The 14,156-nt window shown below is 45.1% G+C and overlaps 1 protein-coding gene across 1 annotated transcript in view; it reads right to left on the bottom strand.

Annotated features, from left to right (window-relative positions):
• Window positions 1-14,156, bottom strand: part of LOC308696690 (GTPase IMAP family member 8-like) — a gene marked incomplete at its 5' end in the record, with an annotated part of 36,792 nt that continues 22,636 nt past the window's right edge. The window contains one exon of the mRNA XM_081375586.1: window positions 1-2,493. Within this exon, the coding sequence (XP_081231712.1) occupies window positions 2,273-2,493 (221 nt within the window). The 3' untranslated portion in view covers window positions 1-2,272. The remainder of the gene's footprint in view (window positions 2,494-14,156) is intronic.

Raw genomic sequence — 14,156 nt, 5'->3', positions numbered from 1 at the left:
TTGTATAGGACATGTATTGGCCTTATATGAAACACAGAAGGTAATTCTGGCCGATTTAAGTAAGGAAGATATATGGTTGCTGTATATGAACCATGCAGGTTTTTTTCATATGGGTTGAGAGCCACCAGAGGGCACTCCACATAAGACTATTATCACTCACAAACTACATTTCCCATAACTCACTGCCCAGACTCATCATCACTTATCACTGATCACATTCACCTGTACCTCATTCACTGATTGCATTCACCTGTGTCTCATCATCCTGTTAGTCTCAGTCTATTTATACCATGTTCATTCATTCACTTACTGCGAAGTCTTGTTTGTGTCACACTGCATTTCTGAGCGTTTTCCCTGTTTGTCTCTTGGTCTTTTGGATTTCTTGCCTGTTCCCTGGATTACTCTTTTGCCTCTGACCCCTGCCTGTTTTGATTGTTTGTTTGTTTATTTGTTTGTTTGGACTACCTACCTGTGTTTTGACCCATTGCCTGTACTTTGGATTACGCCTTTGGATTGCCCCTTAAATAGAAGCTGCATTTGGATCTGAACCTTCGTGTCTCCGAGCAGTTCGTGACAGCGGTGCATTTTCTCTTAATTAATTACACACAAATACAGCAAGGGTCTTACTCTCCTCTACTTCTAGAAAATTAAGAACAAGGAATGTACATCAGGTGTGTTTTGCTTTTTTATGTTTTTAATTAATTTATGAAGCCACAAATTTTATCGTTATAGCCTATATTATTGTTACAATAATGCTATCATACTGTATTTTGTGCAGGCAATTACTTACTAAGCTGTAATAGAAAAGCCTGACAATGACTGCTAAATACCGTATTGTCGTATTGTGCCATGTTTCTCACTGACAAGCCTCCAACTCGTAAAGATGGGGCTTAAAGAAAATCCTGAGTTTGTATTAACAACATTGTGGTGGCGTTCATGTGCTTTCAACCTGTAAATACGATCTTTACGACATGACTTGAACGGAGGTGAGGTTTGAGGTTATTTTACACTTAGGCTACACAAAAATATGATGTTAGCAGTTTTTTCAAAAGTAAGATAAGTAGGCTAATCTTTAAATCCAGATATTTTAAAATGACATTAAAACGTGAAAATAATTTCTTCATGCCTTAAAATACCTTGGGTGCTTCTCAATTCTTATTTGTGCATCCTCGTCTAATTTCCTCCTGTCTCAGCTCCACTCCTGTAGGATGTGAGGGAAGAGAATGAGGAATCGAAGGAAAGCTTATTTGTATATTGGAATATTCTTGATCACTCGAGCGTCACTTCACTGCGTCATCATCTGCGCTCAAAGATCAGCCCCATATGTTATATAACTTTAATATGTTGTTAAAGTTTGGTTATATAAGAGATTAATAAATAATAAACATGAAGCAAGATGCCCTGTTGATATATGTGTGATATATGATTTATTTAAACTGCAAATGTAAAGCATAAATTAAAATTATTGTGACAGATGTAAAGGGGGATGAGAATTTATACTTGCGTCAGGTTTCTCGACAAGAAACACTTCCGCATAGGAAACACCTGTGCATCCTCGCTCATGACTCCTGAGAAGTTTGTACGTACGAGGTGGGAAGTCGTGTTTACGACGGCACTGCGTTCAAGTCACTTTTAATGGAGTAAGATGGCGGTGTATTTTCTCTTAATTAATTACACAAGAATACAGCAAGGTTCTTAAACTCTAGTTCTAGAAAACAAAGAAATGTGCATCAGGTGTGCTTTGCTTTTTTATGTTTTTAAATAATTTATGAAGCCACTGCAAAATTTATCTTTACAAATTACATTGTAATATTATAATGCCATCGTATTCTGTGCAGGCAATTAGCTTACTTTTTGTTGTATATAGAAAAGCCAGACAATATCAGTGCTAAATACCTTTAAGTATTGTGGTATTCCTCCATGTTTCTCACTGACACACACCCAACTCGTAAAGATCGGGGCTTAAAGAAAATACAAGCTTCCCACTCATATTTACCACATTGTGTTCATGTGCGTTCAACTTGTAAATACGATCTTCAAAAGATGACTTGAACGCACCATGACTCCTCAGGAAGCTCCTAACTCCTCGATCCTCGCGGTGCAATGAGAGAATTGAGATGTCCTTCAAGATGGCTGAGCTCGATCGGTTTCTGGGTCATAGGATGGAGGACGGAGGATGGAGGAGACGAGGAGGGATATTGAGAAGCACACCTTGAGTGTAACTCTGCACCATTTAGTATACGAGCAAATCAGTCCCACTTAATAACATCAGCTAGGAGTACCTGATCCACTCCAATAAAACCAGACACTCGCTGCTTGGTGGCGGTAATTCAATGCTGTTACATCGTTTTACGGCCCCTGACACGTAACTTGTGTGAGATGAATCTCTGGAATGTGATGAACCGAAAATTGGGTCTGCTCCTGATCGTGATCTGAATGAACCATAAGCAGAACTTCCCACAGACCATGAAACAGATCCATCATCTCCACTCACTATAATAATGAAAGCAGAGAGCAGATCAGAAGAACATTTACAACATTAATACATTTAACAGACACTTTTATCCAAAGCAACTGACATGGCATTGAAGGAATATATTCATCAGTTCATGTGATTGTCAGATGGTCAACTTTGTCAACTCTAAATGAGTCAGGTAATGGAGGATTCACTTCATTGCAGAAAAACCCAAGTAATGATGATGTGAAAACATTTATTGAAATGATGGAATATTGAAAAGAAAAACTATGTACAAAAATTATACCAATTGCTATTAGCAAGTATACTTAACCATGTTAAAGGAGTTTGTCTCTCCAGCCTTATATACGTATGTGAAGAAAAACAATTAAATTGTGAGATTTGTATGCGGAAAGTGTATAATTGAACAATACAAAGTGATTACAGAACTATAACACCGGAAAGAGTAAATCAAGAATGGTCTTAGATATTGCAGGACCGTTGAACCCTAGATCTAAAGCAGGTAATAAATATATATTAGTGGCAATGGATGGTTTACAGAATTAATTTGGGCAAAACATTTAAAAGAAACAAAAGAAAATGCAATAATTATTTCAGTATAGAGGAGTTAATGATTGCCTGGGGACATTTTGAAGATTTTCTAACCAGAAAACATTTAATCTTGACTTGTCCTTGAGAGACGCTCCAGAGAGCAATGGTATCGCTGAAAGGGCGACAGGCACTATCAAAAAAAGTTGGGAAATGGGATCAGCACATTGAAGAACGTCTCGGTTACGGATGTAACCCTCGTTCCCTGAGTAGGGAACGGAGACGTTACGTCGGATGACGACGATTGGGGTTTCGCTTAGAAAGCCTGTCATCTTCGAGTATATAAAACGAGCCAATGGCAATGAAATGCCATGGGTCTGCGGAATTTGCATAGCGTATCTCCGCCCCACGCAGGGGGTATATAAGGAAGTACGCCGGCAACATGCAGATATGTCTTCGCTGAGGAGCCGAGACTGAACTCAGGCGTTCCCAGCGGTACAGCGGAAGTGGCAGGAAGACGTAACGTCTCCGTTCCCTACTCAGGGAACGAGGGTTACATCCGTAACCGAGACGTTCCCTTTCGTGGTCACTCCGAGTTACGTCGGATGACGACGATTGGGGTTCCAGTCTAATCACGCCACCTCGGCTGTCATCCAGTGCCCTGCGTAAGTCTGAGCTCCCTGTTGTGAGACTAGCACGAACGAAGGAGTCCTACCTAACACAGGAATACCAAGGTACACTGGGAAGCATATCTCAGGAGAAATATGCAATTACGCCCAACCATTAAGGGGGGGACTTGAGAGACACATATGAACCAGAGGGATGCATATGGGGTATCACTGGGGTGTCCAGCCGCAGGTGGAATATTTAAACCCCAGGGGTGGCAAGGTGGCTTGCCAAGGGAAAGACACACGCTCAAAAGAGACTTACAGTGGAATACACATGTGGGGGTCGCCCAGAGGGGGGACCATGCACATGGAGGCACCTAGTCAAGCGCAAAAGCTGCGTTATGGCAGATTGGCATAACTCAGGTGTTGACGTAACCAGTGCTGGAGGAAACTCAGAGCTTATTAGACTCACCTGAGAAGATAATCGCACGTATCCCGTCCGTGGAGAGGAATGGCGAGCAAGCTAAGACACCTGAGCAGAATCTAGTACCGGCTGGTTGAAGCGAGTACATGGGAAGAAACTGGCTCTACTCGGAGATTATAGAATCTCGCGAATGTGTTGGGTGTCGCCCAGCCTGCAGCTCTACAAATGTCTGTTAGCGAGGCGCCATGCGCTAGAGCCCAAGAGGAAGCCACACTACGAGTGGAGTGGGCTTTCACACCAAGGGGGCATTGACGACCTTGCTGCTGGTATGCCAAAGCAATGGTATCCACTATCCAGTGAGATAACCTTTGCTTTGAGAGAGCCTTTCCCTTCAGCTTCCCACCATAACAGACAAAGAGCTGGTCTGAGGTCCTGAAACACCGCGTTCTGTCTAAGTAAGCACGAAGGGTGCGTAATGGGCAGAGCAGTGCCAAGGCTGGGTCTGCCTCCTCCAAGGGCAGCGCTTGCAGGTTCACCACCTGGTCTCGAAAGGGTGTGGTAGGAACCTTGGTCACGTATCCAGGCCGGGGTCTCAGGATCACGTGAGAGTTAGCCGGCCCGAATTCCAGGCACGCTTCGTCAACCGAAAATGCCTGCAGGTCCCCTACCCTCTTGATGGAGGCCAATGCAATCAGGAGCGCTGTCTTCATAGACAGGAACTTAAGCTCTACTGATTGCAAAGGCTCAAATGGAGCACTCTGCAGGGCAGTTAGAACCACTGAGAGGTCCCAAGAGGGTACGAGGGGAGGACGAGGAGGATTCAGTCTCCTCGCTCCCCTCAGGAACCTGATGATCAGGTCGTGCCTTCCCAGAGACTTACCATCAACTGCATCATGCTGTGCGGCAATGGCGGCAACATACACTTTCAGGGTGGAGGGAGACAGCCTTCGCTCCAACCCTTCTTGCAGGAAGGAAAGCACAACACTGATCGGGCATTTCAAGGGTTCTTGATGTTTAGAAGAACACCAGTTGACGAAGAGGTTCCACTTCAACGCATAGAGATGTCTCGTGGACGATGCTCTAGCGGAAGTGATGGTAGCCACCACCACAGGTGGTAGGGTACTCAAACCTGCCTCGTCCCGTCCAGGAGCCACACGTGGAGGTTCCAAAGATCAGGACGAGGGTGCCAAAGGGTGCCCCGTCCCTGAGAAAGGAGGTCCTTCCTCAGAGGAATTGGCCAGGGAGGTGCTGTCGCGAGGAGTACAAGTTCGGAGAACCAGGTCCGGTTGTGCCAATACAGGGCAACCAAAATGACCTGCTCCTCGTCCTCCCTGATCTTGCGCAAAGTCTGCGCAAGAAGGCTCACAGGGGGAAACGCATACTTGCGGAGGCCCCGCGGCCAGCTGTGCGCCAGTGCATCCGTGCCGAGCGTGCCCTCGGTCAGGGAATAATACAGGTCGCAGTGGGACGAGTCGTGGGAGGCAAACAGGTCTACCTGTGCGTCGCCGAACTGATCCCAATCAGCTGGACCGACTGGGGATGGAGTCGCCATTCTCCAGCGAGAGGCCGAACTCGAGACAGCTCGTCGCCGCCTGGTTCAGGTGTCCCGGGATATAAATGGCTCGAAGCGACCTCAGATGCTTCTGACTCCATATGAGGAGGTGGCGAGTGAGTTGCGACATACGGCGGGAGCGTAGACCACCTTGACGGTTGATGTACGCTACTGTCGTGGTATTGTCTGATCGGACTAGTACGTGCTGACCCTTGAGCAGCGCATGGAAGCGGTGCAGGGCGAGACGCACAGCCAGCAACTCGAGGCAATTGACATGCCAAAGGCGCTGGGGTCCTGTCCAGGAGCCCGTGGCAGCATGTCCATTGCACATGGCGCCCCAGCCCGTGGTGGAGGCATCTGTTGATACAACAACATGCCGGGAAACTTGTTCTAGGGGCACTCCGGCCCGTAGAAACTTGAGGTTCGTCCACGGGGTGAAGGTCTGACGGCAGGCTGGAGTCACTGGGACTCTGAGCGTGTCGTGTAGCCATGCCCACCTCGGGACTCGATCGCGAAGCCAAAGCTGAAGCGGTCTCATATGAAGCAATCCCAGCGGCGTTACTGCGGCTGCGGATGCCATATGCCCCAGGAGCCTCTGAAAAAGTTTCAGTGGAACCACACTCTTGCCCTCGAACTGACGAAGACAAGTCAGCAGTGACTGCGCGCGCTCGCTCGTAAGCTGCGCGCACATGGCGACCGAGTCGATCTCCATACCGAGAAAAGAGATCCTCTGCGCGGGGCAGAGTTTGCTCTTCTCCCAGTTGACCCGAAGGCCCAGACGAGCTAGGTGCCGGAGCACTAGGTCCCTGTGTTCGCAAACCTGGTCTCGAGAGTGAGCTAGGATCAGCCAGTCGTCGAGATAGTTCAGGATGCGAACCCCGTGTTCCCGGAGGGGAACAAGGGCTGCCTCGACGACCTTCGTAAAGACGCGAGGAGACAGGGCTAGCCCGAAAGGGAGAACCGCGTACTGGTATGCCCGCCCCTCGAAAGCAAACCGAAGAAATGGTCTGTGTCGAGGTAAAATGGAGACATGGAAGTAGGTGTCCTTCAGGTCGATCGCTGCAAACCAATCCTGCGGCCGCACACACTGGAGGATGTGTTTGGCCGTTAGCATCTTGAACGGCAGCCTGTGAAGGGAGCGGTTCAAGACGCGCAGGTCGAGGATTGGCCGTAACCCACCGGACTTCTTGGGTACAATGAAGTAAGGGCTGTAGAAGCCGGACTTCATCTCGGCTGGAGGGACAATCTCGATCGCACCCTTCGCCAGTAGGGTGGCGACCTCCGCTCTCATGCCAGGGGCATTGCCACCGACCATAGTGAAGCGGACTCCCCTGAAGCGGGGAGGAGATATCGCAAACTGAATCGCGTAGCCGAATCTGATGGTTCTCGCGACCCAGCGGGACAGTCTGGGAAGCTCTAGCCAGGCCTCCAGAAAGTGCACCAGCGGGGTCATATGAACCACAGACGTACCGTCGGTGGGGCAGCGAGGCGGAATGACCGGCACCGGCGAGGGTGGCATAGCGGCCCTGTGCGGGGGCACGGTCATTAACCGCGTCCTGCCAGAGGAGGCCAGGGGAGGGCGCGCGTCCCACGGGGGCGTGCTCTGGCAGGGGTCTGGCGACAGAGGGGGATGAGAGGAGCGTGGCCCGTGGGCGGCGCGTGCTGTCATCCACAGCCTCTTGGGGCTCAGAGAAAGAGCATCAGTTCTTTTTGAATGAGATTCTCCCCCAGCCCTCCACCGGGGGAAGGAGTGGTCCTGATACCAGCTCCAGAAAGAACTGAGCCCTAACTCTAAGCCGCCCATCTCAGGAGTGCTGCTTAACCAGGTGTTAGTCGGCTAAGGGGCAGAGACAGGCGGTGCCAGCCTCCAGCGACCTCCTCATGCTCGGGCCGGTGAAGGCTCAAGGGGAGGAGCCGCATGGAGGTGGCGTCGGCGGGAAACAGACTAAGGAGGCCACACGGACGGATGACCGTCAGTGCAGAAGCCTCAGTCCGTTTCTGGAGAGATCGAAAACTGTTGGGCGCAGTCCTCAACCACCCCGCCGACCAAGCTGCCCATCTCAAGAGTGCTGCTTAGACTGGTGTGGCAGTCCAAGGGGCGGAGACTGGCAGCGCCGCCCTCCTGTGACATCCTCCTGCTCAGGGCCGGTGAAGGCCTGAGGGGAGGAGCCGCATGGAGGTGGCCTTGGCGGGAAGCAAACTAAGGAGACCACACGGATGGATGACCATCAGTGCAGACGGACCTGAGTCTGCTTCTGGTGGCCGAAGCCATCCCGCCGAAGAGCCCAGCCTGGGACATGGGGGAGCTGAGAAAATTAATTCCCAGACCCCCTCACATCAACCTGGCTAAGCCCATGTCTGGACCACTCTAGTGGACACCACCTGACCCAGGATCACGCAGGTACCGATGTCGCCCGAGAGCGAGGTCAGTAGTGTGCGCGGTGGAACGACCAGGCCGGGCATGGGAGGCATAGCGTCCCAGCAAGGGGGCGTAGTCGAGTTTCCGCATTCTGTCAGTGTTGGCCAGGGAAGGACCAGCATTCCACTGCGGCCGGTTCTGACAGAACTCCAGAGTCAGCACTGCCTCGAAGGCGAAGGCGACACACAGGACTGCATGCCTGTGTCACAATAGTGACAGAGAACATACAGACCAAGATCACCTCACGATCAAGGGCAGCGAAGGCGAAGGACGCCCGCAGGCCGCGAAAGTCACGTGGACTCCCGCGGGCCGGAGGCGTCCTGATGCACATCCGGGAAGCCTACAGCGCTCGGGGGGAGGACGCCACTCCAACCGATGCTTTCAGCTGCCCGGGAAAGCATGGCCATCAGCTCTGGATCTGACTCGACTAACGCTGACACTCCCGAGGGAGGCAACGTAGTTGAATCCTCATTTCCAGAGGAATCAAGCCCGCCTTATGATGCTGTGAGTGACATGACACCATCTGCTGGAGTCCCGAATGAAAACACTGGGTCCCCGAGAGGAACCAGGCACACACGGAAACCCCACGGTTTGCGATGTGGAGGGGGGCGTGGCCCGAGGAAAGCTCGTCGGGATTATGCCACACCATAACCTTCAGATCACCCTGGCCACCAGCCAAAGTATTGTTGTGGAAAAAATTCATCTTTTCTTTGTATTTTATTTTCAACGATTTAACAAACGAATGCCATGCGTTCTTTGGCTGTATTTTGAGTTTCTTTTATGATATTGATACAGCTGCAGGGTGTGTGTGTGTGAGATTTCAGAGGTAAGGAGATTCCCGTGCTGGGGAGGGGTCAAGAGGGGTCAAGGGGGGTCCCTTTTGTTCCTTGTGCTGTGAAGGGTGACAAGAGATAACACTATAAAAATGCTGGCCAACCTCTGCTCTGAGTCTCACTCCACCTGCAGCTGGACTGTGGATGGACTGGGAACATTCTTGCAAGAATAAATATCTTTAAAGGACAATTTGAATCCTGATGTCTCTTATGCCTGATGCTATTTTGTTAGTTACTTGTTTTTGCCTCAACAAGTTGGTGTCAGAAGTGCGAACCATGAGGTTTCTTCTGGCCCTGAGAAAGCGTATTGACGGACTGATCACCCTAAAGCACAAAAGGCTTTAGTCTTACCTCGCCGAATTGAGAGAGAAGAGCCAAAACTGCTATCAGGGCCAGGAGGAACCCACTGGATTCAGAAAGAACTCGGAGGCAGTAAAAGCATCTCGGGTAAGAGACAGTTAAATTATTTTTGATAATTGTGAGTGAACGTGAACCATGTTGGCTGAGTTTTGCTTTTTGGTACGAGGCGAGAGGTGAGTCAGTTAATCACAAATTTTATGGGGAGAAATTGATCTGACAAAGCAGACCAGTTTCTGCCTCACTTAGCTCGTTAGTGGACAGGGGATCCACTGGTGATTCAGAGAAATCACAGCTGCTGAGATGATTGTGCTCTACTCGAAGTTTTACCACATTGAATTGAGTCAAGCGAATAAGCGCACGTGGGGGAACTTTGAGTGGAACGTAATTACAAGACCAGGTTGAATTAATCAAGTAAAAAAGAAGTTTCTGGGTGATTGTGCTCTACTCGAAGTTTTACCACATTGAATTGAGTCAAGCGAATAAGCGCACGTGGGGGAACTTTGAGTGGAACGTAATTACAAGACCAGGTTGAATTAATCAAGTAAAAAAGAAGTTTCTGGGTGATTGTGCTCTACTCGAAGTTTTACCACATTGAATTGAGTCAAGCGAATAAGCGCACGTGGGGGAACTTTGAGTGGAACGTAATTACAAGACCAGGTTGAATTAATCAAGTAAAAAAGAAGTTTCTGGGTGATTGTGCTCTACTTGAAGTTTTACCACATTGAATTGAGTCAAGCGAATAAGCGCACGTGGGGGAACTTTGAGTGGAACGTAATTACAAGACCAGGTTGAATTAATCAAGTAAAAAAGAAGTTTCTGGGTGATTGTGCTCTACTCGAAGTTTTACCACATTGAATTGAGTCAAGCGAATAAGCGCACGTGGGGGAACTTTGAGTGGAACGTAATTACAAGACCAGGTTGAATTAATCAAGTAAAAAGAATTGAGCGAGCGAATAAGCGCACGTGAGAAAACTTTGAGTGGAACGTAAACAAGCAGAGGTCCGTCCGATCTCGGAGTAAAAGATCGGGTCTGTCGAAGACGTTTGACAGATTCTGTAAGACACGTGTCGAATTGTGAAATCCAGAAAAGAGGAACTCAGCCAAAATGGGGTCATCTAACAGTAAAGTAGATCATTTTTATACACCAATTTTCTGTCAAAGGAGAAATAATGATGGTGGTAAATGTAAATGTATTTCCCCGAGGCGGGAACCTTGAGTAAGATAAGACTCAATGTCGTAAAAGAATCAATAGAAAAGAACGAGGGAAAACAGAATGGTTGTTATGTGTGTGTTAAACATGTGTGTAAAGGACGCACACACGAATGCATACGCTGATTTACTTTCTGCTACCTGCAATGAAAAAAAAAAAAAAAAAAAAAAAAAACGGTTGGAAATCTTTATGTGTGGCTGATGAAACTTTGAGCAAAGTTATGACTGATGATTTGAGCAGTGTTGTGAATAATGAGCATATGAGATTGTACAAAGGTAGCCTACAGGGTTTTCTGAAATGCTAACTTATCCGTTACTAGTCAGAAAGGGTTGTTTTAGTTTGTTCATGAGTGTAAAACTGTGAACGGACAGTGAATTGTTGGATAGGAAAGAAGCAGATAAAAGAGAACAGAGTCGATGCAGAAGGAACTGACATGTAGGGGAAGATAGAGTTCATGGAACTATTTATGAACGCCTGATTAAGTCAAATTAAGTTGAAATGGTACGAAAAGTGAGTTTTAGATGGAAATGGGGCGTTGAGTATGATTAACAGGGATTGGCATGATATAAGGATAAGGAATGTTTCATTAAGTAAAACGATTGTCTTTTGAACCTAAAGGGTCCAGCTATGCTGGGAGTACAGCAACAGCGCTTGCTTGTTCAAACCAGCTTCTGAATGTTAAATGTATACTTGTTTTGTAATCAGTGTTGTTGATGATAATATCAAATTAGAAAATGTCCAGAGATTGGATATTTTGTTGATATTAAGCCATTTAAGGAAATATATTGTTTTATAAAGGAAATTATGGGTTGGAGATAATTTCCCCAGACACGTGTGACTAAAGTTAATCAGAAACTTTGTGAAACCCATTTAGAATATTTAGATTTTCCGTGTCGCTTATGAAAATTAATGTTCTGCCAATAATAGTGATGTGAATGTGCTTTATTGTATTAATGTTATGAAAAGAGAACAGAGTATTGAAGAATAGATTGCCATATTTTTGTAACAAGAGTTGAAGGTGCAAGCGGCTAAGATAGCTGTCTGTGTAATTTAGAGACTGAGAAGATTTAGAGAATCTTGTGTTTTCTGTGAAACAGTAGAGATAAGTAGGACTGAATAATTGTAATACAATCTTGTGATTTAAGTTGAATCTGCAAACTAACCATTTGATAGAAGAATAAGCTTTTAAAAACCAGTGTTGATGAAATTAATGACACGTTAAAGTTTTAATACTGTATGAAGAGTAACTGAACAGTCCCGATAAATAGTGAGATAAAAGAGAGCAAATACTGTAAGCAGTTCTGCTCACGCTCTGAAGAGATTTGCAGATGATGTTTTGTAAAAGTTTGATTGTGATTGGAAAGATAAACAATAACTTGACTGGCTCCAAACAAAGAAAGTGCCAGAATTACACAAATTTTAAGAAAAGTCTGTGTTAATATGGGTTAGAAAGTAGATCAATGTTAACATGATGAAGATTATGATTCGGCTATTGTAATTGAATTTGCAAACGAGACTGTAATAGAAAAATACAGACAACTGCTTATCAGCGGCTCTGTTTACATTTTCAACACACTGCTTCGGGGGTGTGAGGTAGGGTGGAGATGTTAGAAAGATCAGAGTGATAAGACTGTTGGCAGAATAACAAAGAGTGTTTATTGCGGTCAGCTGGGTCATTCAGTGACTGTATGCGCACTGTATGACTGTAAAAGTAAATGAGGGAGAAATAAAGTTGATAGTTGGAACTTTTGAAAGTTGTAAGAAGATTGAAAGATTTAAGTGTAAGGAATTCCTTTTGAAAGGAAAGAACTATAAAAAGTACCGGTTGACATAAAATTACGGATAAGACTAAATGAGTTGCAAAATATTTTAAAAGTACCGGTCACTAAAAGGATGATTGTGTTTTGAATGAAATGCTTTGATAAGGTTTTAGATGATATGGAGAGACAAATCTAATGAATGATTTATAATGATAATCAAAAAAATGTATCACAAGCAGGGAGCAGCCTCAAAAGTGAATCATAGAAGCAGATTGATAAACTCCTAGAGAAAACATTGAAGTAAAATTGAAATGAAATTGTTATTAAGAACTAGAATAATTCGTATTATTTCTTTAAGATAAAATAAACAGAAGCAGTGTTACAGGATTAACAGTTGCTAAATGTAAAATGTGTAAAAGGCATTTGATTAAACAAAGGCTTGTTAATGTTGATTTTAAAAGATAAGATTGTGATTTGGCCAAAACAGGTTTGCTTATCTGAATCTGGCATGTGCTGTGACTGAAACTGCCACAGTTTCAGTGCAACAGAGACTCATTCTGAGTGGATATTATGTCTAAATTACAATACATGTAATTCATGGAAAAGATGCCTTAAGATGGGCTACAGTTGAAAAAGATGGTAGATAAAGTCTGAAGTTAAAAGTTTATGAGAATGCAGTGTACCAGTCCTGAATGCCTCAAGAGTCTCTCTCTCATTCAATATCAGCTGAAAGCTGTTGTCTGAGCCTGTGTAAAGCACAGTGTTTCAGTTGAAAAGATTCATAGATATGGAAAAGCTAAAACAAATCAGATTTGACAAATTTAGAGGACAATTTGTAAATGTTTTAAAAGTAAAACTGAATGATTTTAAAGAAGTCTTTAAAATAATAATGCAGACCTTAAATGATAGAAGTGACATTTTTGACCGCTTCTTTGTCTGATTTTAGCCTCCACCATAAAACAGGGCCGATGGCTCCGGCTACAGAAGTAACAGTACACTGAATGTCAATATTAAATGTTCCAAGTGGATATGATGGTTCTTGATTACCTCGATTAAAAAAAAAAAAAAAAAAAAAAAAAAAATTTCATTACCACAAACTATGATAATTTTGCTCAAGTGAAGTAGAGCCATAACTCAGTGTGCAGGAGGCGTAGATCCCAAAGACGGGTAAGATTCTCTGATGGCCATAGATGGGAACAACCTAAGACAAGGGACTATCGCCGCCACTGGGGCACCTGCCCACCAGGTTCGGGAGGTGTTACCTACAAGAAGGGAGTGGTTGTGATGCTACTTGGGGCCAAGAGCATCAAAGAGGGGTCTGTTCCCTACAACTTCCACTCCAATATATATATATCAAAATGTTCCTTCACTTAAAAGAGCTTAATTATCATATAGAGACAATTACATCCAATCTCAGTAATATGTAAATAGAATCACAGAGCACAACCAACAACCATCTTGATTACGGGGACTTCGAATAGCTTGTCACCTTAAACATTTGACCGTTCTGTTTTAACAGAAGATCAAAGATGTGACATAAGGAACATGATGTTGGTTGCCTTATGGGCAAAGAAAATGTTTGATATTGAACTAGTTTTTAACTCCTGAAGGTCATTAGACATGGTGGTGGCTAAAGATGAGAACAGCTTGTGATGAGTCAAGAGAAATTTCTGAAAAACGAAGGTTAGGTGAATTGAGTATTTAAACTAAAAATAACCTTAGAAAAAAAGATCATAGCATAATGTATTTTAGATTATTGTAACGGTTCTAATTTGAGTCAAACATTTGTATTTTGACATTTGTGAACTATTAAGGATTGACTATGACTATGATTATTTTAGTTACAGTCCTAGGAGGCTGTTGAAAAGATTATTTGCTTATAATGAGAGAGAAAGAGACTGCTTGAGTGGAGGAAGAGGATGGTACTCTGTCTGTTCTTCTGTTATCAGTCAGCCAAAGAAAGCTGAAGCAAAGTAATAATTATGC

The sequence above is a fragment of the Scardinius erythrophthalmus genome (assembly GCF_964197995.2).
Source record: "Scardinius erythrophthalmus genome assembly, chromosome: 9".
Classification (NCBI taxonomy): Eukaryota; Metazoa; Chordata; class Actinopteri; order Cypriniformes; family Leuciscidae; genus Scardinius; species Scardinius erythrophthalmus.
Note: the sequence above shows the minus strand (reverse complement) of the source record. Positions and strands in the feature narration are given on the sequence as shown.